The sequence below is a fragment of the Cynocephalus volans genome, chromosome 13 (genome assembly GCF_027409185.1).
Source record: "Cynocephalus volans isolate mCynVol1 chromosome 13, mCynVol1.pri, whole genome shotgun sequence".
NCBI classification, from domain to species: domain Eukaryota; kingdom Metazoa; phylum Chordata; class Mammalia; order Dermoptera; family Cynocephalidae; genus Cynocephalus; species Cynocephalus volans.
Window position 1 is genome coordinate 89,067,826 of NC_084472.1, and position 27,178 is coordinate 89,095,003.

Consider the following 27,178-nt stretch of genomic DNA (forward strand, 5'->3'; position numbering starts at 1 on the left):
TTCAAGATCTCCTACAGCAAACTTTGGTGACTAAATTAAAAATATTTCAACTCAGGCTCAGTAACTCTTCTCGGGAGTTTCTAAGGAACTTAGGTCTCTGATGAAGCATTTTGACCAGACTGTTTCCTAATTAAATGGCTAGTTGGTCAGGGACTGGGACTTGGCTCTGTCATGCTCTCTCCATTCCCAGGCCTCCACCATTTTCTCTGGAATTCTGTGTCACTCAAGGATTCCCTCTGTTGTTGTTAAGCAAGCATTGCTTCAGGACTACGTGCATAAAACTTACACTTAATATATCACCATCCCAAGCAATGAACTGAGATCTCTGCTGATGTGTCCACATTCTCTTCAGTAAGACATCCCCTTCCTAACTTGTAATGACATGTCAGGTATTATGATAGTCTACACCTTATATTGGGAGCCAAAGTGCGGCAATGTCCAAGGCAGCCTTCACACAGACAGACGTGCAGGCAGACGATCCATCAATCCATCAACATGCAAGGCCTGCTATGTGCAAGGCTTCATACAGGATATACAGTGTATGCTAAAGTTCTCACAGAAGCCCTATCCATTGTAAGCTTTTCCACTCCTCAAGACAACGGAGAAATTTTTGTTCACTCGACTTTGGAAGGGAACCCATGTTTTTCATGTTCTTTGAGTTCTCCAATTCTTAGTGATTTTTGGAGGGCTGATAGGTGATTCTTGCTAAGATACATCTTTTCTGGGACTTTATAGAAGAGGAGAAAACTCCACAAGCTAGGTCAGAAACAGACAGCAGCTATTGCTTTCATGTAGACATCCTCTTTTCTGGGATGGAAGGAAAAGTACAGGATTGTGGCCACAGACCCCAAGGATGACTCCTGGGTGTGAACAGGGAACAGACAAGTGCCTGGTCTCAGGGGCTACATTGTGCAAGGCAGGACAGAGAGGGGCCCAGGACAACCATGCAAGAGCCACCCAAAGTTTGGTTGTTGCAGGGCCAGACCCCTGCTCAGATAGTTCATCCTGAGTCACTGTATGAGAAATAAAGGAGAAAATTACATTTAGCCAAACAAATAAAAAGCTAGGATTTTCCTACTTTCAGGAAAAACAAAGTTTGGATTTTTTTTTTCTTTTTTAGAGGTAAGGATTTTTATGTATAGAATCATCCAAGAATAATAGGTTTTCAATTTTTATGGCCTTGATTGTGTTAATGAAGCTGTTATTCACACAGAACGTGAAAATCATTCCACTTTGGAGGCACGCATTGCCGACAGTGTTTGGGGACGAGCAACAGGACCAGTCACGCAAACAGTAGGAGGAGGGTCAAAGCCAGAGCACAGCGGCCAAGCTGTATGGTTGGTGCCATGCTGGCCTGGCCCTTCAGCATGCACACCACCCGGGACCAGGACCCATTGTTGGGCAGCGGGGTGATGCCGGCCACATTGCACATAATGTTGTAGACATCCACCGACCTGATGGGAGCGGCTCTGAAGTTGCATTTGAAATCTGAAAGGCAAAGGCACAGGAACAGGCTGTCATGTCACTCACCCAGAGAGAGAGCAGGAAGCAGCTGAATCACAATACAAAGGACTATGCTCAGGCTCGAGGTGACTTTGAGATCAGAAAGTCACCTCCCTTAATGGGGTGTGCCCAAGTGATGGTGAACATGGAAGAGTATTTAAAAAGTTCTAGGTTATGAAAGGAAATAGCTTTCTATGGCTCCTGGAGATGAGTTTCTTTAAAAGACAAGTCAGCAAACAGACTTTCTTTGGGCTTGGTGTACTCCCCTCGTGACCCCAGAGCTTTCCTGGAGGGGCGGCAGGGCCATCTGAAGCTGCTCCATTTCTGCAGAGCACTGGAGAGCTGGTGTGGTCACAGAAGACTGACTGTCAGCTGGGCTCCCCTTATCCAAATTAAACGGTGTGCTTATCTTCCAGAACATCTATCTGAGACCAACAACCAGCGTGCCGATTTCTACTGCAGAAGCCCCACAGCAACTCAAGAGTGTTTTTTTATTTTCCTGCCATCCTGAGGTCTTTATGGAATGTGAAACCATACAGTTTCCTCGGTGCTGACTAGCTTAGCAGATACGGCAATGGTTTCCTATTGGACATGCCTTGGGACCCTTTTACCGACAGATAAAATAACTTAGCAATGTGGAAAATAAGCAAACTGGTGCTGGCGTGAGATCTAATGGAGAAGAGTACTGGGCCTCTACCCTGAGCCTGCGCCAAACTCGAGCGGTGACACGGGAATGCAAAGGGCAGGGCTGACATTCACAGGATACTAAGTGTGGGCACTGGAGGTGCCTCTATAAGTCGTTGGAGGGATTTTAATTGAGTGCACCTCTCTTTTCCCATAGGAGGCAAATAAGATGCTCAGTACAAAGCACTTGTTCATTTAAAGAATGAATATAAAGAGTTTAGTAATATGCATAAACAACTTCACTTTTAGGCCCCAAATCAGAGCTGCCAACAAAATACCCGAAGCTACACTAAAGTTGAATTCAGGGAGGAGATTTTATCCATCAACAAATGCCTGTGCATGTGCTTTTAGTTCATTTAAGAGTTTTAAAGGAAATGGATAGTTTAGGGGCTGTAAAGCCATTTCTACCTAATAAAACAATCTTTATTAATGCATTGTTAAAATGATCACACATACTTTACTTAAAAAGCAAACAAATGATAACAGCAACATGTTCCAGAAGTGCTGACACTAAATTCTGCTCCTGCATTTACAGTGAAATTACAAATTTGGAAGAAAGTTACATACAGAAAACTCTGCCACATAGTATAGCAGATCCACTGCAACTTCTCAAGTGATGGGTTCTGCTTACTCTGGAGAATTGAAATTGAGTTCAATGTCAAGAGGTGCATGGGCTCTACCACCAGCCCGCCGCCACTTACTAGCTGGGTAACCTCGGGAAATGGGCACGGGAGATGTCTTATATGGCTTAGTTCTAGGTACACTGAATATGCCCAATAAATGGTAGCTATTATTATTAATAAACATGTATCATAAATGCCCAGCAAGGGCGAACTATAGATTGAAAATATATGCCTTATAAATTATTTTGAAGGGTTCACTTTTGGGGAGGGGTAGGGAGGATAAGGGTCAGCATCACCTCAGAGTAGAAACTAGTCAAAAAAAAAAAAAAATTCAGAACCTGCCTGGAGAGGAGAATGAAGGGGCTGCCCCAATCATCCCAGCCCCTCTCAATATCAAGGCAAATTATACTATCAGATGAGGGTGGTGGTGGTAACAATTGCCCATCTGAGGAAGCAGCTGCAGCGTGAGAAACCAATGGAAAAGGTTGTCCCAGGGATGTGGAACAACTCTTCTCTCTGCTTCTGACTTTCCACGTGACCTGGATGTGACAATCACACTGCCCCCCACGTATGGCCATGTCCTTGTCATGTGTGTGGGTGGGAAGGCTTGTGAGGTGGTGGACAATAGTAAATCCAGGTGTCCTTCCCCAGCCTTTCAAAAATCTACTTCTTTACCACTTCACAGGAAAAATTGAGATCAAGCTCTTCTAACAAGAGTGTTAGAAAAGATTATCTTTTTACATTGAAAATACAAAATTAAATCCTGTGCTCATAAGCAGGAAGAATTGTTTTTTTGGTTTTCTGGGCTTTTTCCCCCCATCCCATCTAGTTCATGGCTTCCTGTTCTGCAGGGATAGGACTTCAGGCCCCATGTGGAAATAATCCTGTCTGGAATAAAAGCTTCTAGAAAATTCCTGAATAGCAAAACAATGCCTGATCCAGTTTGGCAGGATCCAGACAAGTTCTACAAGCTCAAGGTGGCATTTTGAACCTGGATTGGGAATCCAAGTTTTTCCCATGGGTTTAAAACTTGTCAGATATTAAAAACATGTTTCCTAAAGAGAGAAAGTTCGGCAGGCTCAGGCTGTGCCTGCCCACCCTGGGCTGTTTTCTGAGTGAGGCTTTCTAGCTAGTAGGCAGCTCACTGAATCACAGTCCTGCTGTCTTATCTTGAATGTGAAGTTCTCCAGGGCAAGATTAGGTTGTTCAAATTAGAAGCTGGGTTTAACCAGAGAGAGGCTATCTCCCAGAATTATTTCCCTTTCTCTTTGCTGGCCCAGATGTACTGACTTCTAAGGCTGTATCTGGTAAGCTGCAATGATGCCCAGCTTCCTCCCTAACCAAGAAGCACATGCAATTAATCAGGAGGGATGCACCTTTATCTCAAAGTGCAGCTAGATAGCTATTAAAGGCCTCGCTCTTAAATTTTCTTCTGAGTAAACAGTCAGTGTGTAAAGCTGTTCAATCTTTCATGAGAATTGGAGCCAAAAACGTGATGGTTTGCGGGAGTCTCTCAAGGCTGTATCTGCCTGAAAACATTTTGCAATTAGCCCAGTCACTTTTCATCAGTCGTCTTTCTGTCTGTAAAAGAGCAAGGGATTTTGATTTTAAAGGAGCGTATGATGGAGTCCTTTGTTACTGGACAAACTCTCCCCACTGAATTGAACTTTAAGTTAATGCAGCTTTGGGTACTTCGTTTAAAATTTTGGTTTGGGATTAGACTTGGTTCTGCTTTAAAATATGCCTGAGACTCTTGCTCATATACTCTCCTCCAACAGATGACTGTTTTGATTTCATGATCTTATTTTCCTCTTCTGGGGAAGGAGGAGGCAATGTTTTTGAATGGAAGTCCTGCTGACTAATGTTCACCCATATAAAGGCCATGGCCCTGGAATGTCTCCAAACTAATCTAGTAGTTGACCTCAACATAGTCCTCAAACTAATTCCTTTAGCTTTTGAGCTGCATGTCTGACCTGGGGCTTGGCTGACAGGGAGTACCTAACAACTATTATTGGTTAATGGCAACATGCTTAGGCATGCTCTGAACTCTCCCTTCGCACAATGTCGTGAACCCAGTTAGCGCTCTAGAAGTGTTTGCTGCTACTGGTTCTGATGCTCACTTCAGGACTTGGGAACTTGGATCCCGTGTGCAAAAGGATTTGGATCCAGGTGTTCCCTAAGTTCAGGCTCCCAGAGGCACCCATGGAAGTGGCAGAAACTGACACCTCATAGTTCTTAACAGCTATTTTGTAGGAAGTAGAGTGAGCCAAGGCAGAACCAAGGGTGAGTTGACATACGTCTTTGGTCTTGCTACATCAAGAGAAGTGCAGAGCTTGTGTGATATCTAACCTACAATTTGAAAGGAAAGCATGGACTTTCATGGGCTGAAACATTTTGATCAACATCCAGAGAGCGGCATTTGGAACACAGATATCAGAGAAAACTATTAAATAAAGAAGGGTAGATGGTAGTGAGAAAGAAGAGTAGCTCATGAACCCATCAGCTGACAGTTGACAACCTTTGAATGCCCTCTCCCCACCCTTTTTTTTGAAAGAAGTATTCAGATAGTAATATAATCTTCAGTGTTTGGTAAACTTTTAAAGTATGAGCTTACAGTGCTCTATCAATTAAATCAAATGACTAAATAGGCCTTCTCCATCTCCCCTCTATTCAGCCCTAAGAATTAATTTAATCAAGGAAGGCATAGCAAACTTGTTTTCCGCTAACATGTCCCTAGTCATTCTGGCTCATTCCCAGAGTCAGTCTCAGGGTCATTTCCGAGCCTGTCCTTGCACACATCCTAGCTTCTGGTCAGGCCTTAAACTGAATGAACCCCACAGGGGTGGGCGCTCTAGACAGGAAGGGACTGTGGATGAGCCAGACCCCATCAAGCGATCACATCAACTTCGAGACTCACAGCTGTCAGCAACCTGGTGTCCAATAAGCTTTCCTGGACATCAGATAGCTGTGAAATAACATTTTGATGAATTGCATAAAAAATGAATCACAAACATGTGGAATACATTTTCTTCACTGCACTCAGGATTTAAAATTTACAAGGAAAAGTATTTGGCTACATTTGCCAAACCCAAGAAGCATTTGAAAGGCAGCCAGTAAAAGATGTTTCGTGGAGAACGGCTGGGTTTACTCAGCTCTGCTCATAAAGAGGGTTCATACAGAAATCACTCCAGCCTTTCTCAGAGCCATTAGCCCTGATTCGAGAGACTGCCTTGGGGATGGCTGACAAGGGCACTTGGCCACTCCCTTGCCTACCAGGTCCAAAGGCCAGGAAGATGCCCCTCATGTCCATGAGCTCGTTGTCATATCCATGCCACCCACGTTGCCAGCCTTCCCTCCTGCCGGTGCTGTTCATCCAGAATGGAAGCGTCTCTCGACTCTGAAATCAAGCAAGGCAAATTACATGACACTGTGTCTTCACAAGCATCATGAGTGGGCATCTGGTCCAAATGCCACCCGGGGAGGAGATGTGGGGACTTCCTCCTCTGCCTTCCTGATTGGGGCCATCCAGCCTCAGCTGGATCACTTCCTCCTCCAGGTAGCTCAGACCTCTGGCAGCAGCCTAGTAAATTGCTGAACAGCTCTAGTTTAGGAGAGATTTCCTCACATTGAGCTGAACTGTATCTTGTAATCTGTTTCAGAACTACTAAATATAGCATGTTAGTGACAGAAGGGTTGCTAAAGTGTATCTGTGGTATAATAAAAAATATGTTTGGTCTTTGTCCCAGGTTTCGGAGACAGTGCTCCTGAAACCCTTGGAATTTCCTGAGTGATAGAATTGTCTTTTGTTATTCATAACAAGCCCCTTTTCCCCATCCTTGAGCTTATGCTAATGAGGTAAGTCATGGGGTTGCGGGCTAGATGGCTTCAGGATGGGGGCTGGTTAACAGAGATACAACCATGTGATTAGAGGATTGCGAACTTCAACCTCACCCCTCAACCACTGAGTTCAGTCATGTGACCAGTGATCTAATCACCCGTGCCTACACATTGAAATTCCATATAAAACCCTGGAACAACATGGTTCAGGGAGCTTCCAGGGCACGGATACTCTGTGCCCTTCACCTCTCATACTTTGCCACAGGCATCTCTTCCATGGGGCTGTTCCTAAGCGGTGTCCTTTATAAGAGAACTGTAATGATAAGTACAGAGCTTTCCTGAGTTCTATGATTCATTCTAATGAATTATCAAACCTTAAGTGGGGGTTTGAGAACCCTCAAATTTGTAAGCAAATCAGACACACATGCAGCCTGGGGATCCCTCCCAGCATCTGAAGAGGGGGTACTCTCAGACTGATCCCCTTAACCTGTGAGGCCTGCTCTAACTGCAGGTATTAGTGTCAGAATTGAATTGAATCGTAGGATACCCAGGTCATGTTGGAGAATTGTTGTTGGAAAATACAGTATCTATCAATTCACCTTATTTTACTAGCAAAGTACAGAGAGTTTCACTCACTACCATCCCAGTGTCCTTTCCACCCCACCCTTCCTTCCTTCTAGCTCTACCCTGGGAGCCACTCAGAACAAAGCAGTCTCTTCTATTTATTCAAACATTTGAAGGTGATTCCCACGTTCCTCTTATCCAGGCTTTGCATATCAACCATTCTTCATTTGGGACGGGTTCTAGAACCATCACTCCCCTGTCACCCTTCTTTTCTCAGAACTAAACTTTCTTAGACTATGGATGCTTACTTGTTGCAAAACAAGGGGCTTAAAGTAGGTTTCGAGAATCCTAAGGAGGCTGCCTCCCGCTGAACAGAACCCTAAGCCATTCATTGCAGACTAACCATTCGCTCCTGATATTCGAATCATCTGTTTGCTAAGCAGGGTTTAATATTTCAAATATTTCAAATGCAGGAGGTAGGATTGGCTGGTTGTAATGAATGAGTAGAATCAAAACAACTAAACTACCAGCAATTTACAGGTCAGCTCACAAGACCAGTAATAGTACCATGTATTTAGTGAGCCATACAGTTCACCAAGAGTCAACACTGATGTTCACTTAATCGTCACAACATCCCAGTGTGGACAGTATTATTTTCTCCATTTGGTAGTTGAAAGAACTGTGGCACAGAGAGGTTAAGTGACACTTTTAGAATCACACAGCTAGTGTAAGGCAGAGCTGGGATTAGAACCCAAGTCGTCTCTCTCTTGGTCCTTGTGCAACTTCCCACAGCCAGAGGTCACTGCAGTGCCCCTGCTGGCACTGGATAGTGAGGTATCACCTTGTCCCTTGCATGTTCACTTGCTGAGTGTGGCCAGATGTAAAGTAAAGAGATTTTGGAGTTGGATTGGCTTGGGATGAATTCCCAGTTGCCCCTTTCTAGCTCTGTGATCCTGGAAAGCTGCTTCACTTCTCTGAGCTTCAGAGTCCTTGCTGGATATGGGGATGAGAATACCTGCCTGGCAGGGTTTTGGGGGGATGCCATGGCTGTGTGCTAAGAACCTGACACACAAAAAGTGCTCAGTGAAGGGCTGCGATCTGGCCACCAGACATGAAGACAGGTGTGCAGCAGGGCCGTGGCAGCGGTGAGGGCTGACCTCTGCGATTTAGCTGTCATGTCCCATCGCACACCCATCCAGTCTCGCCCCATGAATCGCTTTCCAAATCGTGCTGTGTCATGGACTCTCCGTTTCCTGAATTTTCATCATCCTCGTCCTGCCTTCTCCAGCTGTAGCTTGTATTTTTCCATGGGAAAGCTTTATTATTACATCTCTAACTTCCTGTACTGCTTTTTGTTCTCTGCCTATGGTGACGATCACAACACATCCCAATTTAGCTTCGTCAGCTAATTTCATGTGTTGCTTCTTCCTCTCACAGTTGACAAGGCAGGGAGTCCTCAAGCACCAAGGAGGACATTTTTATTAACGACTTTATTAATTACAAACCCCATAGTATGTATGTACCCCGTGACAAATGAACAGGTAAAACGGAGATGATGATTGATAGCCTGATGGAAAATTCATGGTCTAAATCCCACAAATAAACACATACAACAATGAAAACTTCAGCCCAGAAGGTAATTTGGCATCTGTCTTGATCAGAGGTAAATCCACTAGTTTTATTAAAATAAGTTGCCCCAGCAAAACAACTGTACTTACTGATTTAAAAAAATAATAATAAGCTGGCTAGCTCTCGGCATCTTGTTTTGTGCCACACATTACCGTCCCCAGGGCACACACGTGGGGCAGTGCTGGCGAGGAAGCGTGTGTCACACACCCCTCAGCCTCCAGAGCGGGGATCATCTGGCTCATGGATCCTCAAGCTGCTAGTAGAGAAGCCGACCCCATCCAGACCCAACCAAGCTCATGGACTGCCACCTACCGCCACCTAGTGACATCCCAGAGAGCCAGCCACACCCTCCAGATCAGGCCAAAAAGTTGTGTCCCTCAGAAAGCCAGGCCCATCGTGGGGTGGGCAGTCAATTCCCAGCCTTGCAGGAAGCACCTGGTCCTTTTGCAGCATGTGCTGGAGGAAGTGGTTCCCCAGTAAGAGGCTGGGGGGGAAGGGAATCCACTTCATGAAGGTAGTGGAGAAACGGGATGTCACTGGTGAGAGGAGTCCCCAGCGAGGTCAGAGTGTCCCTGCCAGCATGTGGGAGAAGCAGTGATTTCAGGGCCGGTTTTTTCCATTCCACAGACATGCACTGAGCTCTGGGTCTGTGCCAGGCATTCAGCTGGGCTTTTGGGGTGGGGGACACAGAGTGGGAGGGCAGCACCTTCACCGGAAAGAGCTCGTCTTAAGTGAGGGAGGAAGGGGGGTTGCAGCTTCAGGTACTGATGCCCAAGCGAGCCGGGATGGGGAGCGGGGGCCCTGATCCCTAAGCAGGAGGGAGGTTCAGGCGGTAGGGAGGCCTTGGGCCTACGGGGAGGCAGAGGTGCCCTACGGGGAGAGCCAGTGAGTGGGGATGGGCTGTGCCTGTGTGTGAATGTAAGTATGTGTGTGTGGATGAGAGTGTGTTTGTGCATGTGTGTGTGTGTGTATATGTATCTGTGTGTAAGCACGTGGGTGTGTGTATGTGAATATGTGAGAGTATGTGTGTGTGTGTGTGTAAGCGTGTGTGTATCAGTGTGCGTGTGTGAGTGCATGTGTGTAAACGTGTGAGTGTGTGACTGCTCGCATGTCCGTGTGTGTGTGTGTGTGTGTGTGTGTGTGTGGTGGGGGAAGGGTTTGGGAGGGGCAGGGGCCACAGTGAGGAGGCCACCACAAGCCACTAAGCAGGGTGGGGGGACTCTGTCAGTGGGGAAGGCCTGACCACGAGAGGGAGGGCCCATGTGACCTTCACACGACACGTGGGAGAAGATCAGAGGAAAGAGGCCCCCAGGGAGAGGCTGTTGGAAGAAGCGAGGAGGCGAGAGGAATTGGGGTTTTCTGCTCTCAGGTGCTACCTGGGGTTGTGCTAATCAAACAGGATGACCAACTGTTTGATTGTTTGCAGCTGAGGGGGTGTCAGGGATACACTTTTAAAACCGGGGCAGTCCCAGGCAATCCAGGACAAGTTGGTCGCTCTACAATCGACACTGCCTTAGGAATTTAAATGAAACCCTTGCCCAGCGTAATTTGTTCAGTGCATCTCATAGCCTCCCAGGACCCTCCGGCTACACGCAGGCAGCTGACAATGTGGGGACCCTCCTTGATGAAGCACTTGACTAGTTCATCATTCCTAACAGGAGGGAACCAGAAGCAAGCAGCTACACACGGGGAACGTTGTGAGAAATGGTGAGCTGTTGTGTTCATGGACTTGGGGGCTCCTGGTTTGGTGGCTGCACCCATCACCAGCTCACTGTGGCCATGCCTGGCCCAAGCCTGGGGGGTGACTATGAGATAAGAGTTATGGTGTCTGGACTACGTCTTTGTCTCAATCATCCTTACCCCCAAAACAGAAACCCAGCAAAGGAAGTTTGTTTAACTCTTGCCAGGGGGCCCACCTCTCTGAATTCACCACGTGAGGATCCTTCACGGTGCTGAGCTGAGGTGTCCGGGGAGAGCCATTACAAACGTGTGGGAATGAGGTGGAGGCGGATGGAGGAACAGAGGGACAGGGAGGAGCAGGAAGCAGCCGGGACAGTCCCCATTCATTATTTTTCATGGGTGCACATGGGCCAAGTACTGGCTTTGGCAAATTCTCAGGCTTTTACTCATTTTTTTCTTGTTGGAATACATTAGCACATGTATTTCTTTCCCATTCCTTTTGATTTCTCCTCAACGTAGATCAGAAAAGGGCTGCTGAGCCACAGAGGAAAATATTCCTTTAGAGGTGGAAAACCAGCAGCCGCTGGGACAGCTGGCCTCCAGCTCTTGCCTTGTGTCCCAAAATGATTTCTCACGGCAGCTGAGGATGCTGGACTCTGTCCTTCATGCACTGACCAGGGGAGCCATTTGGGGGCTTTGTCTTGTTCCTGCTGCTCTGCCGGGGGCTTCCTCTTTGGTCTTCTTCCCATGGAGGCCACCATTGTCGTCCCCACCTTGAAACCAGAGCACTCACGGTCCATACCGGTGGCTCCTGAGCTTGGCTGTGCAGAGACCACCCTGAGCTTGCTGGGCCCCAGCCTTGGATACTTGTGTTCAGTAGGTCAGGGGAGCCAGAGAACCTCTTAATAATGTCTCCCAGGTGACTAGGGTGCGTAGCCAGGCATGGAAACCCCTGGAGGCCGTTCACCTGGCCTCCACCATCTGCCATGTTAACTGGTTATTTGTCCTTTTCTCAGGACATTTTATGCTTATACGGATTAACATCCTGAGGTCTGAGACTGTGTCCTACATCTGTCTGTGAGACCCCAGGTGTGGCAGTGTAAGGCCTCTCTCCCAGAAAGCCCACAGGGCCTCAGCGATGGCAGAATCCGGTACAGAATCAGCCCTGACGTGGCTGCTTTGTAACAGGCAGGAGCCAGGGCAGCCCAGCCAGCTTTTCCCAGCTGGTGTTCCATTCTCATTGGCTGGTGCCCCTGAGGAACTGGTTGGTAAACATCTTGACTGTCACCCCTCCTTCACTATAAAAGTGTCAGGGACCCAAGTTTCCTCCCTTTCTCCTTTGAGGCATCTCAACAGGTCTCCAGGGTGCTGGGGAACACCACTGAAATCTGGTCAGATTAAAATAAATAAAACGTGAAAGCTCTCTAAGGTGTGTTAGGAGCCTAATAAAAATGAAATCTACATTTTTCTCCTAGAGCATAGTTATAACAGGAGGCTCCCACCATCCCGAAAGTACAATAAGCTTGTGACATCACCCCAGGCTGAAAAAGGCCCCCCAAAATGTCCAAGGCAGGGGTGGCTTCAAGGACAACTCTTGTGAAATGACAACACGTGTGAAATGGCAACAGTTTGGCTGGCTTGGGTGGTTTCACTGCTAGGGTTAAGGTCGCACTACAGTTTGCATTACAAACATGGTTTCTCAGATTTTGTGTCATTGCTATTTTAAACTGTCCTCCAGAGAGGCTTCCTGTGAGCGGGACTCCTTGGAACTCCCTAGGACTGGTGGCTATAAACCTTAGATATGTGTCTGCTACATGCCTCTACAAAGAGACGTTCCTCTAACAGTTTCCCTTTCCCTGCCCTTCTAAAGCAGAATTTAATTGCTCGGGCCTCAAGGCCCTGGCCTGATCTTCTCCTGACCCTCAGCAGCCCCTTGCCACACACAGCTTGAGCCTTGGAATGGAAAATGCCAGACGGCAAAATCAGCAGGGACCAAGAGTAGCAGAAGTCCTTGGAGGAGAGCGAAGTGCTGGAGGGAAGCGCCATGTGGATGAGGTTCCTTCTTAATTTTTTTCCAGGATCATGTTTACTGAATTGTGCCAAGGGGGTGGAGGGTATGCACGTGTTCCCAGACGCTTACACAGATGACCGTAGTCACCAGCAGAAAGCAGCAGCTTCCAGCGCTCGACGTCTGACTTCCTGAAGCTCAGTTGGTTGGGCCTGGACAACACCACTCTAGCTGCCACTAAAACTCTTGATTTCCCCAAATAGTTTGGGTCCAGGCCTAACTGCCATTCGACCACAGGCCTTAGAATTGAGCCTGGTGTTTCGTATCCTTTGCCAGTTTTCAAAATAAATCTTTCCTCCAGAGAACAATATTAGCCTTCCTTAGAAGCCTGGGACCGAATTTGCTGCGTTTCTCTTAACTCAGGCGTCCAGAAGATCAACATTGAAGCACCGTTTCACGATCTTTCACCAGGTCCTGGCCCCACTCTCCTTTATTATTATTATTATTATTATTTGTGGGTTTTATTTATTTTTTTATTGCTAGCATATTTATTATTTCAAATAGTAACTTTATTTTATGCCATTTTCCTGACCTTTCAGTCCCCAACCCCACTCCATCTCTAGTGCCCTTGGGTTTGTTCTCTCCTTCTGAAAGTTCAATGTATTGTTGTGGTCTTTTCTTTTTATAACTGGGAAACATGAAATCAGAAACACATGGAACATTTTGATGCAAGCTTTGAAGGATCTTTGGAGAAGTGGATGAACTGTGTGCTTCATGGTTACATTTGGATTCAAATCCTGGCTTTGTCACTCTTAGATTTGTAACCTTGGGCAAGGCATTTGACACTCTGGGCCTCCATTAACTCGGTAAGATTGGGATAACAATATCCACAGTGCAAGACAGAAACCAGGAGGTACTTAGTTCAAGACAGCCATTATTGTTACTGTTGTTGTTGTTGACCAAAATTTTTAAAAAATAGGTCTTTCTTGATACGTTTATTGTCTACAAAGTATAAAATACCTTGATGCATATGTCATTGAAACTATTTGGGGTGCAGTCGTGAGATCGTTCTAAAGTTTCTAATAATACAAAGGTTACTTTTTTACAGCATGTGGTATTATTACAGGCGTATCAGAAAACATTGATAGTCTCTCTAGTTAGTGGGTGAACATAAGAAATATAAGAAATTTTGTGGAACTGTTCACATCCTCAGTTCTTTAATGTTGTTTTTTCCATGAGCTGTGAATCATATCGCCCTGAAGATTGTGGATCATGAGCCTCCCCTAGTAAAATTCCCCGCGGTTTCTCACTGGACTCAAGGTGACATACTATGTCTTTCCCAGGGCCTGGCCTGGTCCTGCCTTTGATCACCTGGGCACCCTCATCCCATGCCACTTTCTATCTCCTTGCTCCCACACTTGGCCACCTGGTCCATTCTTTCAATTCCTCTAATTCTCAAAGCTCTTTCCAGCATCAGGCTCTTCAAGCATGTCGTTCCCTCAGCCTGGAGAGCAACCCCCAAGTTCCTGCCTGATCAGTGACCACTCATCCTTCAGGCTTCAGCCTCAAGGTCACTTTCTCATCCAAACTGGGTTCCCTCTCCTCCCAGATACTCTCTTTCACAGCACTCTTCTCTCCAGTATAGCACTTAACACATTTGGTAATTGCACATTCATTTATTTGCATGGCATGCATGTTAGTTTATTGTATGGCTCCTCCACTAGGCTGTAAGCCTCAGGAGGGCAGGGACTCCCAGTGGCCCCCCACTGTGGAATTAGAACTTTGCTGGGTACGTTACATGTAGTAGGCACTCAACAAATACCTGCTGAGTTTGCTGGACAGACGATCACTTAGGCAGATGGGTGTCACAGTTCAGGATGGAAGAGTATACTTGAGTTTGGTGGAAACTACCCACAGTACTTGTCCACTTTGCATTTTGCTGTTTTGTTCCTAACTATCCCATATACCAAGGACATTTAGCATCACTGAACCTGGCTCCTAAACGTCCCTGGACCTCCATGGACATTGTGACAACAATCTGCACCAGCCCATTTCCAAGCAAGAGTCCCCTGGGGGAGGGAGTGGCAGGGTGGCCAGCTGAGAACCCCAGTAGAGCATAAGTGAGTGACAGTGGAGCCAACTTGTGCTGGTCTCCCATGCTCTAGAGAAGTGTGACTCTCATCCCCTGGCAGGAAGAAGCAATGAAGAGGCTTTCCAGAGGACACTGACCAGGTCTCAGAGAGAGAGAGAAGGTAGGCATCAGTTAGGAAGCCCTATTTCCTGTCCTTGGAGAAAGGAGCTTGGCTGCTGTGACAGGCTTGGCTGGCTTACATAGGTGGCCTGTTTTGTTTTGTTTCCTTTTCATATTTAGTCCTCTGGGAAAACGAACACCTTCCGATTTCTGCCCTATCAGGAGGGGAGGCCAGGGAAAGGACTGACAGCCATTGGAAATCCAGTCTCTATATTAAAAAGTGCAGGAGCAGAAATGAAGTAGGCAGCCACTGGGCAGAGAGCATGCTTTTCTATGGCAGCATCAGCAGTCACACTGGAAAATTGTGCAATTCCAGGTGACAAATTAAATCTGTTTCCCTGTCTCTATCTTTTTCAGTGACAGCTTTCTAAGCAACCATAAGAAAAAGTGAACTCAGTTAACTTTTTCTATTAGAACAGCTGCTTTAGAGCCTGCAAAGCTTAAATTGGTGGTGGAAAGTTAGTGTTTATATGGGAATGGCATTTTTACCAAAGTCTTACATATTTATGGGACGGTGGCTGTAGGGAGAAAGGAAAAAGGAATAGGTTTCTATTTTATTGGCACGCACCCAGCATCAACTTATCCTGACTCAGCTGTTTTCCTAATCATGTCTAAACTAGAACACAGTCTCGTCTGTCATCTAAACTCAGACTCAGCGAGATTGCTTTCAGGGCTGAGAGTTTTGCCATGCTGCAGATGTGAAGTGAGATCAAGCCCGAGAACATGATCACATGCACTGCGGACTGGCATGTAGGTTATAACGCAAAACACAACGTTCTTTTGCCATTTGGGGAAGAAATTTTGCAAATAGGAATGTGAGAGATTAATAGCCCTGGCACAGAGCAGGAACAGGATAAAGAATGGAGTTTTAAACTGTGTGTGTATTTGTACAAATCACACAAAAGTAATATATAATGTAATACGTACAACAACCATATGGCCTACCCCCCTCAGAAGACACTAATTTGCCAAATTCCTGCAAGGGAGCAGTACTGGGACCCTCAGCAGAGTGTGGAGCAGAGGTGCGGAGGCAGGGCAGGAGCGTCCTCAGACCTGGCACTGGGCTTCCCGAGTGGGCTGCCGCCAGTCAAGACGCTGGAGATGGTGCTATTTGTCTTTGCTCTCCTCTCACTTCTGCTTTGCTGTTCTTGGTTTCGGGGGCCCTGTCTGCCTAGTTCCCAGCCTCTGTATCACTTTTGTCTTGTGATTGTGACCCCCTGATCTGCATTTCAGTACAGCACCAGATCTCAGGACCAAAGTTGACCCAGGCCAAGAATTTTCTAGGCACCCAGGAGACATACGAGGAAGTGAGTAGTTAAAGAAGTTTAAGCATCAGGGCTTCTCACTTGCATAGGAAGAACCCGAGTCCCTGTACTTAATTTTGTATTCATAATTATGTGTTCTTTTCTCTTAAACAGAGGTCCCCCAACCCAAATTCCATAGTCTTCAGAGTTTCACAAAACCTGCATCTGCCGCTGCTGACTCTCATATTTATATTTTGCTCTCTGTTAAGTGTAGGAGCCATGCAAGGAGAAGCCATACCCCTTCTTTCCTGCTTGGGGATGTTCTGAGGGGATGTGATGTTTGGTGCTGCAACAGCCGTCTTGTGACCTTGAAAGGAAAGCCGAAAGAATTGCAGAGCAGCTGACTTGAAGACTTCATGTCTTTGAATTGCTGGATTCAGCAACCTTGGAACTAACCACCTCCAGACTTCTAGTTATGTGAGATCATAAATCTTTATTATTTAAGCCACATTTATTTAAATGGTCTCTGACTTAGACCAACAGAATCTTAACTGATATCCGTAGGTCAACCACCACTGTGTTTTAGTCACTCATTAGGAAGACCTACATCTTCTTGCTGGATGTCCTTCGGCCAGAAGACCATAGTCACTTTCCAGAATAAACCTTCGCCCAAGGGACCTCTGGCTGGAGCAGCTCCACAGCACCTGTCCCACCCTGCTGGAGGCATCCAGGGCCTCTCCCACTGGGACTGAGATGGCATCTCATTAGTTGTACAGTGTCTCTGTGGTGACCTCTGGCTTTGCTCCTCCTCTACTTAAGCCTGTTTTCCACCAAATTACCCTAAATTACCTCTGTATTCTTATAATCTCCCTCCCTGCCGTGAACCAGGCTCTTACTGCATTGATGTCAGTTAAATATGAGAAAGTAAACAATGGCTATACAGAGTCACGCTATGAAATGAGTGATAGGTAACTGTGGATTAACCCTCGATGTTTATTTGCTCGAAGCAATTCCTCCAGAGTTTTACGCATTGAAAAAAGTTCAAAAAGTCAGCTCTTCTGTGCAACTTGGAAAGTTGTCCTAATGGAATAAACTTGGATAGACACATACCCAGGTGGCCCACTTGACTATGTGTGTGCCAGGCTCTGAAAAAACCCCTATAAATGACAATGCTGTAAGTCTAAAACATTTTCACTCCAGGGGAACCTAAAATAGCATGACAAAGTGAAGAGAAGCATTCTGGTTTATAGGGGAGAGAGCATTAGGGGGCAAGGGACCCTCTTGGAGACTGTATAAATCATGTGGCACAGGAAGCCATAGTCTGCTGAAGAAGGGCCTGGCTTCACCTATGCACTGTTCAGCTGACACTTACAACCAGGTCTGCTTTGCTCTCAGTTCCTCGGTGACCAGCTGCTTCTCGTTGTATGAGAGGCCATAAGAGCAATTCAGTCCTCCCAAATAACCAAAGTTCACAGAACCCCCATTTTTCCATGCCCAGGTCCCTGGACTCCCACACATCTCCCTGATCAGTATTTCTGCTGCCCACTCTCGGGTGGATTACTTACTAGTCTTAGGTATAATACTTGGTTGGCCTCAACCACCTCTCATGTGCCACTCTCTTTTACCCTGTAGGCTGATCTAATTGCAATCCCCCTTCAAATTCGTATCTCAAATAACCCATGCCATCTTCGGGAATTGATCCTAACCATGACATGACCATGGAGTCCCCTGAAGGGCAGGGCCTTCCCACCATGGCCCGATACCATAAGCTCATACCTGAGCCTGGTGAGCTTGGAGTCCCAATAGACAAGGAGGAGGCTGTTGAAGTCATTCAGGCATGCAGCAATTAAGGTTTGGACCAAAAATGCAAGATAATCTCCTCTGTAAAATCAAGTTGGCAAACTGAAGACCAGGATCTGTGGAGTTTTGTTTGCCAATATTTCTTATAAAGGTGGAAGCAAAGCTGAGCCTCTCCGTGCTTGACTGCCCCGAAGCAACTGCTTTGGTTCACAGTAATTGTTCCACTTTAAACTGAATGGGTTACATTGTAAATCTGGGTAATTGAGTTAAGGCCTGTTTGCTAAAATACAGCGAGTCTGGAGCCATGAAGTCTAAACCGTGACTCTGGGTTCACATCTATAGTTTGTGTCTACAAAGTCACCTGATCAAGCCTTTTTATTCCCTAAAGAAGGAAATTACCCAATGAATGATACTTAAGTGAAAAAATCTTTACCTGTAAAAACTGAATAATTATCACTTATCTTTGGGTTGTTTGATAGAATTTGTATGATCAATAAAATGTCAAATATCTATAATTACCTCAGTTATGAACCATCCTTCATCGGCCACTAAAGTCAAAGGAGAGACGAATTTCCCTTTCTTGTAATAGAACCTGCTTGGTATGGCTTCTTTCTCGTAGACAGTCATGTGTTCCACTATGCTCAGTTTGTTATATATCTGCAAAGAAAACAGACAGCGATTGGTTTTGCACTCTCTTTCTTAAACATATATGAAGGTTTATTGGACCTGGGATGGGAGGACTTTATAAGTACAGTGTAAGCCAAAGAAAGAAATTACCAAAAACACCTGATACATTTGACTACATAAAAATGCAAAACTTTTGTCTGTCTAAGAAAACAAGGTGGCTTTTATGTAGTAAGGCTGAAGATCCACATACCCTCTGACCTGAAAAGTTAACTCCTAGGGATACAATGAAAACCTCTCATAAATGTGCACCTGCAGACATGTAGAGGAATGTATACTGCAAACTGGAACAGCCAAAATGCCCAGCAACAGGAGATGGGATAAAAGAGTCGTGGTGTGGTTCTGTAATGAAATACTATACAGTGATGAAGATGCATGAATTATAGCCACAAAGACTCCTGAAAGAGTCTAAGGGATCTCAGCTTTAGGGGAATAAAAAAGTAAGTTGAAGAAGAATACAGACAGGATTATTTCTATTATATATTCCTGTTATGGTTTGAGTAACTACAAAACTAAACAATATATATGGTAAAACTATGAAGAAAATCACAGAAATTCAAAATTTAGGGCAGTGGTTTCCTCTTAGAGGGCAGAAAAAATGATTGCATCTGGGAAGGACACATAGATGTCACAGGTAATGGTAATGTCTTATTTCTTAAATGTTTAGTGAATATAAGGTGTCTGTTGTAATATTATCCTTTACAACATACACATATTTTATAATAATTCTTTTGTATCTACTCAATAATTAATGAACAAATTACAAAAATTTATTTATATAAAAAATCCCGTGCTGAAATTAAAGGGAAAATGAGAAATTGATCTGCCTGAGGATACTTCAAAAAGTTCATGGAAAGAATGTATTATCTTTTAATTCTTTTTTCCATGAACTTTTCTAAGTACCCTCATATTACAAAGATCAGAGAAAGAGGATTTGTTCTTTAACTTTGCCTAGAGTATGTCCTATCTACATACAAACCTTAAAAGTACTAGTAATTATTTGCCATTAACCACATTGCTAATTTCATGTAAACTGTACGTTTTTCTAATATTTGGCAGTGGCTTATATATTCATGGTTAACATTAAAATCTAATGTTGACTTGGCCTTTAGCCAAAATCAGACATATATTCCTGGGTATAACTGTATATAAAATCGAGTTTATCTGAAAAATAGCCTTTAGGCTGTTTAGTAGAGGGTTTCCAATGGCCTCTTGAGTTATGATGTCCTACTTAAGAACATCCAGAGTTCTTAAGAAAAGTAGGTTGCGTTTGCAGAAAGATTTCGGATATGTAAAAAAATCTAGTGACAGGCAACAGGTCTCACAAACTGTTGTGTCCATCACATGACAAACTGTCACCCAAACATAGCCCCCACTTTTGAATAAACTACCAGCTGCTTGAGGCTGCTTGCAATGCCTGACTTAAATACCACCTTGGAAGCAGCTCTTCCCAACTCATAAGCTGTTGACGCCCAAGCACTCTGGAGACAGCACGTTCCTAAGTGCCAAATTGGAGACAAAGACCATCTTCCTCGCCAAGAAAACAGAACTTCTTTTCAAGAACCTGCCAATGTGTAAAGCAGTCTTCCTGACGTCACATTTGGGGAGTGCGTGAGGACATTGTGTAAACATACTCAGCACCTCCACTTCCCGACCATGGAGCCTGAGAAAAAAGGAGTATCCCCAGGGGAATGGGGCAAGGGTGGGGAGCAGTAGCACTGTTGGCAACTGTGTTCCTTAACCCCCAGATAGACAGATCTTCTCCGGAAGTGGGTGTGACTGGGAGAGGGTCTCTCTCTGTGCCAAAGAGGTGGGACCCTGGCCTCCACCAGTGCTCCGTCTATACCAGAGCCAACTGCATTGCTCACTGCCATGAGGATGGATGGAGGCCCAGACCCAGGGCCTACCCCCTGGCACCTCCGAGGTTGGCACCCTCCAAGACAGCAACCTCACCTCTCCCAAGGAAGACAGTCACTTCCCAGTCTAGATCAGTTTTATCCAGGAGTGGGCAGAAGCCACAAAGCCTGTATCGGGTGGTGACTTGGAACTCAGGGGGGCTGAGCAGTCAGCCAAAGGTGTCGCTTTCTCCTCCTCATTTTCTCAGAGTGGTTTACCATGTGCTGTCAGATATAATTATTGTTTTGAGAGAACGGTAAGTGGAGGTCTAATTATCTCAAGGTGCTGCATTCCTGGAGGGCAGTGATTGTGGGAAGGGGCACTTTGTCCCCCATCTGCACACTGTGGGAACTCAGCCATACCCTCCTGGGAACATTCCTCCTTAATGGTGATCATCATAATAAGAGATACATGCAGCCTCCTCGCAGCAGGCCCAGCATACTTCTATGTGCTTCTATGTGCTTTAAAGCAGCCCAGGAGGGCAGCCACATGGACATCACCACATTTACGGATGGAGAGAAAGCAGAGGGGTTAAGGTAGGGAGCTTGTTCAGTTACCAGTCAGTGACAGAGCTGGGACTTGTGGCTCCTGTGACAAGGAGCTGACCTATCGCACACACGGCCTCAGCTCCCTGCCTTCGTCACCTTCTTAGCTCCAGTCCCCTCATGAAAACAGACCAAACTGGCAGCTTCCTTCCAGAAAAGAGCATTCTATGTATGCATCTGATATTCCCCAGATCTACCTAAGAAGTGCTGTATTTGGGCCGATAATAAAATAGTCCTGTTGGCCATTATCAAAAAGACAGAGAATAATAAATGCTGGTGAGGATGCAGAGAAAGGGGAACACTCCTACACTATTAGTGGGAATGTAAATTAGTACAGCCACTATGGAAAACATGGAAGTTCCTCAGACAACTATAGATAGGTCTTCCATACAATCCAGCAATCCCACTGCTGGGTATATACCCAAAGGAATGGAAATCATCATGCCAAAGGGAAACCTGCACTCCCATGTTCATCGCAGCTCTTCTTACAGTAGCCAAGTTATGGAACCAACCTAAATGTCCATCAATGGGAAACTGATGATAAGGAAAATGTGATATACACACACAATGGAATACTACTCTGCCATAAAAAAGAATGAAATTCTGCCATTTATAACAACTTGGATGCACTTGAAGAAAATTATGCAAGTGAAATAAGCCAGGCACAGAAAGAGAAATACCACATGTCCTCACTCATAAGTGGGAGCTAAAAAATAAATAAAAGAAAGAAACAAAAATAATAATCACAATAAAAACTTGAACTTTCAGAAGGAGAGAACAGAACTGTGGTTACTAGAGGTGGGAAAGGGAGAGGGGGAGGGACGTTAATGAGAAATTGGTTAATGGACATAAAGAATGATTATGTTTTGTAATGACAAATATGCTAATCATCCTGTATTGATCATCACATATTGTACACTGGTGTTGACATTCAGTTCTGTACCCCACAAACATGCATCATCAATTATGTTTTTAAAAAAATGTCCGAGTAAGACCTTGTTTACCTGTGTTAGACACATGATAAGCACTGTGCATCCTTTACCTCATTAAATTTTCATGAAAATCCATGAGGTAGGTACCATTATGCACACTTTAAAGAAGAAAAAACAGAGACAGGGAGGATGAACAATTTGACAGAGGTCACTCAGTGAGTGAGTGGCAGATGACGTCACCTGCCTTCATAGTCCCAGCTCCCAACGCACTCTCTATGCTGGTACTGAAACTACGAGAGAAGGATAAGGCACAAAGCAGGGGTGATGGAGGATGCTTGCCTCGGAGTGTCTGCCAGGGGCTGGCCAGAGGCTCACAACAGGCCCCCGGTCCTTCACTTGCTGCACGTCATTCAGGCTGATGTATGCATTTAGCTCGATCACTTTGTCCATCCAGAAAATGTCAGTCATCCCATGATCGGAGAAAAGGAGGACGTTCAGGTCATCCTGCAGGCCCCGCTCCTGTGGGGTGGGCAAACGCAGTCAGTACAGCCCCGAGAGAGAGACGCTCTTACACTCAGAAAATCCTGTGAAGGGACGATTTTAAACAACAGATGATAGAAGAAAGGGCATTTTCTCAAATCTGAATTTAATCATTTACTATTCTGCCCCAATGAGACATAGTTCAAAATCCCAACAGAAGCCCCTGGGGGAGGGACAGCAAAGGCCTGGTTCCCGTTCTGATACAGGCTGAAAATGACATAGAGCTTTCAGCTTTCTAAGGTACGCTCTGTTTTCACCTTCTTTGCTCTTTCAACAATCTTGTGTGGCAACTGCCCATATTACAGATATAAAAAAAATAAAGCACAGAAACATTAAAAAAATAAAACTTGCTTTAAGTCATTCAGCAAGTGAGTGGCAGACTTAGGGGTGGAACCCAGGTCTGGCTTCCACGTCCGTGCCATGCTGGTTACCACATGTGTTGGGATTCTGAAGCACAGGGCCATCTCTCCTGCTAAGCAGGTGATCATGCACGTCTAGGTCATTTCAATCCCACTGGCCTGGCTGCAGCACAAGTGGCCTCTTGGTACCTCAAGAGGTGTGATGTTGAAGAAGGGACTCATTGAAGCCCTGCGCTGGCCTGGTCAGCGATCAACAGTAAGAGGAAGACGGGGAGGGGAGTGACAGTGAAGGAGACAAAAAGAGTGACAGGAAGAGAAGGTCAGACCAGTTGTCCTTGCTTGAGTCACCTGGATCCACTTGGTCATGTACTTCAGGACGGTGTCCACAGCCTTCAGGGCGTCTTTTCTCTGAGGTGATGAAGGGCCATAGTGGTGGCCTTCCACATCGATGCGCTCATGGTATATGGCCGCCAGGTCAGCCTGGCCACTCCTGGAGGGAGCAGGGTGGGAAAGGCACAGTTGGGGGAGGTCCCTGCCAGCTTGCTCCCTTGTCACCCCCCCAGCCCTCTGTGAAGGCGGCAGCATCCCCCCAAACCATGCCCTGTGGGCCAGGCAACCCTGATACCTCAAAATGAACAAGGTGGGATCTCCAAGGGAGAAAGACTAGCCAGTCCTGAGCACATTGGTGACACAAGTCAGAGAGTGTGTCTGTTGGTCACCCCTGTCTTGTCCATCTGGCATTTCTCTGCACTCCCCAAAGAGTTGGAAGATGTGGTAACAGACAGAGGATAGTTCTTACAGCTCTACCCTCACCACCTGCCATCATCAGCCATCAGAAAAACTGGAAGCAGTTATTCAATCATTGCTGGACTTTAAAACAGTCTCTACATAAAACACTATGTGGGTCCAATTGACTGGCAAGAATAGGAGCAGCATCAGCTCAGCAGCCTTCTAGGAGGCAAATAGATTGGAGTTCAGAGCCTGGCATGAGCAGACACCGTCAGGACCCTGGTTCTCCGGGGGCATGTGAAGGGTCAGCTCCAGTATGGATATAGAGTGGATTCTAGCAGTGACCACACTTTCATCAGCCCAGGAGGGCCCCGGTTCTGACAACACTCTCCCTCTTGGCCAGAGTATCGATGGTAAAAATCCAAGCTATTTAACCCTCAATGCCAGACTAAGAAAGACTGGGAACTAGTGATATAATTTGGAGTAGGAGGCTTGTAGAGTCAGGGAGGGGAGAGAAACGCCGTGTAGTGTGCTCTCCTCCCTTCACACAGTGCTTTCCACTGTGACTGCCTCCCCAGCCCTGGCTTTGCCCGCAACCTCCCTGTAAAGCACCTGAAATAGATCAGAATGACGAGGATGATGGTGGTGGTAGTGGCGGCACGAACTGACAAAAGATGAGGCAAAGGAAAAGAAATGAAAGCTAATTTCTCTGCTTGGACTTTACAAGGGTCAATAATACTCTTGGCAGATTGCCTTATTTTGCTCAAAAAACTATAATTTGAACACACACATATGCACACAAAAAAGCAATTTTCCCCAATACGCGCCCCCTCCTCCAACTCTGGGAACACAAGGAATTTTGAAAGAACGTACCTCGGAGCTTGCAGTGCCCTGGGTCTTACTATCCGCAGGGGAGGGGAAATAGCCCCGCAGCAGCTCAGAGAGCTTGGTTTACCCAGCTAGAGTTAAACAGCTCCTGAGCGTCCTTCAGGTCTTGGGGGAGATGTTGTCTCCTCCAGGAAGCTTCCTCTGTTGCCTCGAGGCTAGACTGGGGGCCCTCCCATGTGCTCCCATGGCACTCTGGGCTATCAATTTTCATTCTGCGCTTTCATTGCCCATGTTTGTGTCCTTTTCCCTCTCTTAATTGTGAGATTCTTTCACCCTAGAGGTGATGATTCATTCTCCATGGTATCTCAGCTCTAGCCTAGTAGTTGGCACACAGCAGAAGCTCTGTAACTGTCAGTCACGTGGATAATAATCGTCAGTGCTCAATAAATAGAGTTACTACGGGTCAGGAGCTATGCTGAAACCTTTTACATACATTATCTTACTTAATCCTCAAAATAATCCTAAAGGGTAGGAATGTCTTGAACAGAGAGTTCAACGCAGTTGCCAGCATCACACAGCTACTAAGAAATGGAGTCAGGATTCAAACCCAGGTCCGGCTGACTCCAATCCCCTGAACACAACCATTGAATACCCTGAAAGAATTCAACACCCACACCAAAGGAAAACATTCTGCCTAGCCTAACTGATTTTTTTTGGAAATGGTTCTTAGTCTCTTACAAGAATCCTGCCAACCCCTAGAAGGCTGGGTGTGAGACAAGGCAAAATCACCACAGTGACACGGAGTCATGTTTACTTCTCAGCACTCAGTGCTTTATGCGGTGGGTTGGATATGCCTTCGAAGTCTGGAACTGCAGTGAAAAATATTCCTATGGAGAAGCATTTCCAGACTTTGCAGATGATGAAATAGGCCTAAAAGGGTCTTAGAAGTTACAGAAGGCTTTCACAAATCTCTGAGACAGGGCTAGCACCAGAAATGCAAGTCTTCCACCTCCAATGTCAGAATGCTTTTAACTCTACCAAATCGGGCCTTTGAACACCCACACCTACTCCATCCACTAAACTGGGGAAGAAGTTCTAGAGAATGTTCTGCCTGGCATCTTCCTTCATTATGGTCTTACTTGCCAAGAAATCATACCTTTTAATGATGCTGTAATGTTCTCCTGGGTACCCTGAGGTGTATTTCATTAATGGTTTTGAGGATACATTGCTTTCAAGTTAAGTGAAATTGCTAGCCAAATGTTCTTTCTCTTTTTAGAACAAAATAAGCTGGCCCCTCGTTAATAAGCCCCATTACCATCCTCCTCCACAGTGTGGATTGGGTGAGGTTATTATTTATGCACTTCTTAAAACTGTTAGCATCATTATTCATACTCACTAACGTGTGCATGACTAATCCAAACTCCCTCTGCATCTACAGACAGCAGAGAACAAAAAGTCACTTTAGGGTCCCACAAGTGTGTAGGTGGTAGGCAAAAGTTTGTATTAGGTAATGGCATTTTCATACATTTGTCAACACTGTTTTGAGGCTCCTGTTCATTAGACTGATGGGGCTTCCTCCACATTCTGTTTGAACACAGTGGAAACTTCCATAGAATCTGTCCTTCAGATAAGCCTAAGCATTGAGTTGCTTTATGTACTTGTGTCTTTAGAGTTCTAGATGTGCTGATTCACACAGTATATCATCTGATTAGGTGTCCACACTTCCAGGGTGGCTTTATATGTGAGGAAAATCCTGTTTAATACAGTGGTGACTTACTGCAGTGAGGAGTTTTCACAGACAAGGTTGACTATTGCATTAGGGTTCAAAGAGATACTTCCTGGCCTCCTCACTTCAGACAGCTCACCTTAATGCATCAGTCACTGGGCTATTTCTTTAAGGCTGTTTACCATATTCACAAATCTCCATGTGATCAGAAAGCCAGTAAGGATCACAATTTACCTGATGGCTTTGTGCCAGGGAGCTGTCAATCCCAGATGCCAGGAACACTGGATTTGGGATGCTTACAATTCAGAGATTATACATGTGCTTTTTGTGAAAGGATTCTGTGTTGAAGTTTCATTGATCCATTAGGGACCTACGTCTTCAAGGGCTGAGAGCTCTGGCCCATTTGATGTTTAGCTGACAAATTCTTCGTTCCCAGCTGTTTTCCGTGTGGATCTGGTCTCCATCACAGGTCAGCTCATTCACAATGGACCGGCTGGGTGAAGAGAGATGGGAGGAGATCCCTGCAGATCTGCTATTGGCAGCTTTGAGGTCCAAGAACCATGCCAGAAAGTCGCGTGGCCATCAGCACAGTTACCTGAGAGCTGAAAATGGTCCCTAGCCCTGAGGTTTCAGGGACACCCAAGTCTCCCATCACCTTAGGATTCTGTCAGATTTCTTTGCAATGTAAAAGGTTCATGATGTCACATCCATTTTCCTTACTGGAGTGAGTCAAAAAGAGAGAAGGATTAGGGAGAGAGAAATGGAGGCAATTTAAAGGAATGGTTAGTTATTGACTGTTAAGAAAAATGATCCAAAACTTAGAAATAAGGACTACAAAATGACTGCCTGTCTTTTCAGTGCCACATTAGGGCACTGTCTGGTAAACTTGCTAAGAATCACCAGACTTAACTACTGCTTGGAGTTCAGACTCTGTAAATTTTGCTGTTGACTAGTAGGACACTAATCAGATGGAAATTATTTTTGTCTAATAGAGAAAGCAGTCCCCAAAATTATGGTTCAATTGTCCTCACGTTATTAAGCATTTCTGCACTTAACAATAGTCACATGCCATGATTCTCCATCATTCTGCTTCCTCGTGCGTGTGTTTCTCATAGT

The 27,178-nt window shown here is 45.5% G+C and overlaps 1 protein-coding gene across 1 annotated transcript in view; it reads right to left on the reverse strand.

Moving 5' to 3' along the window:
* Positions 1 to 1,282: 1,282 nt before the first annotated feature.
* The window catches only part of ENPP6 (ectonucleotide pyrophosphatase/phosphodiesterase 6), a 116,621-nt gene continuing 90,725 nt past the window's right edge, over positions 1,283 to 27,178 (reverse strand). The window contains exons 4-8 of the mRNA XM_063077542.1: positions 23,128 to 23,269; positions 22,220 to 22,399; positions 18,343 to 18,480; positions 6,084 to 6,207; positions 1,283 to 1,488 (exon numbers count right to left, since the gene is read on the reverse strand). Coding sequence (XP_062933612.1) covers positions 1,283 to 1,488; positions 6,084 to 6,207; positions 18,343 to 18,480; positions 22,220 to 22,399; positions 23,128 to 23,269 — 790 coding nt within the window. The remainder of the gene's footprint in view (positions 1,489 to 6,083; positions 6,208 to 18,342; positions 18,481 to 22,219; positions 22,400 to 23,127; positions 23,270 to 27,178) is intronic.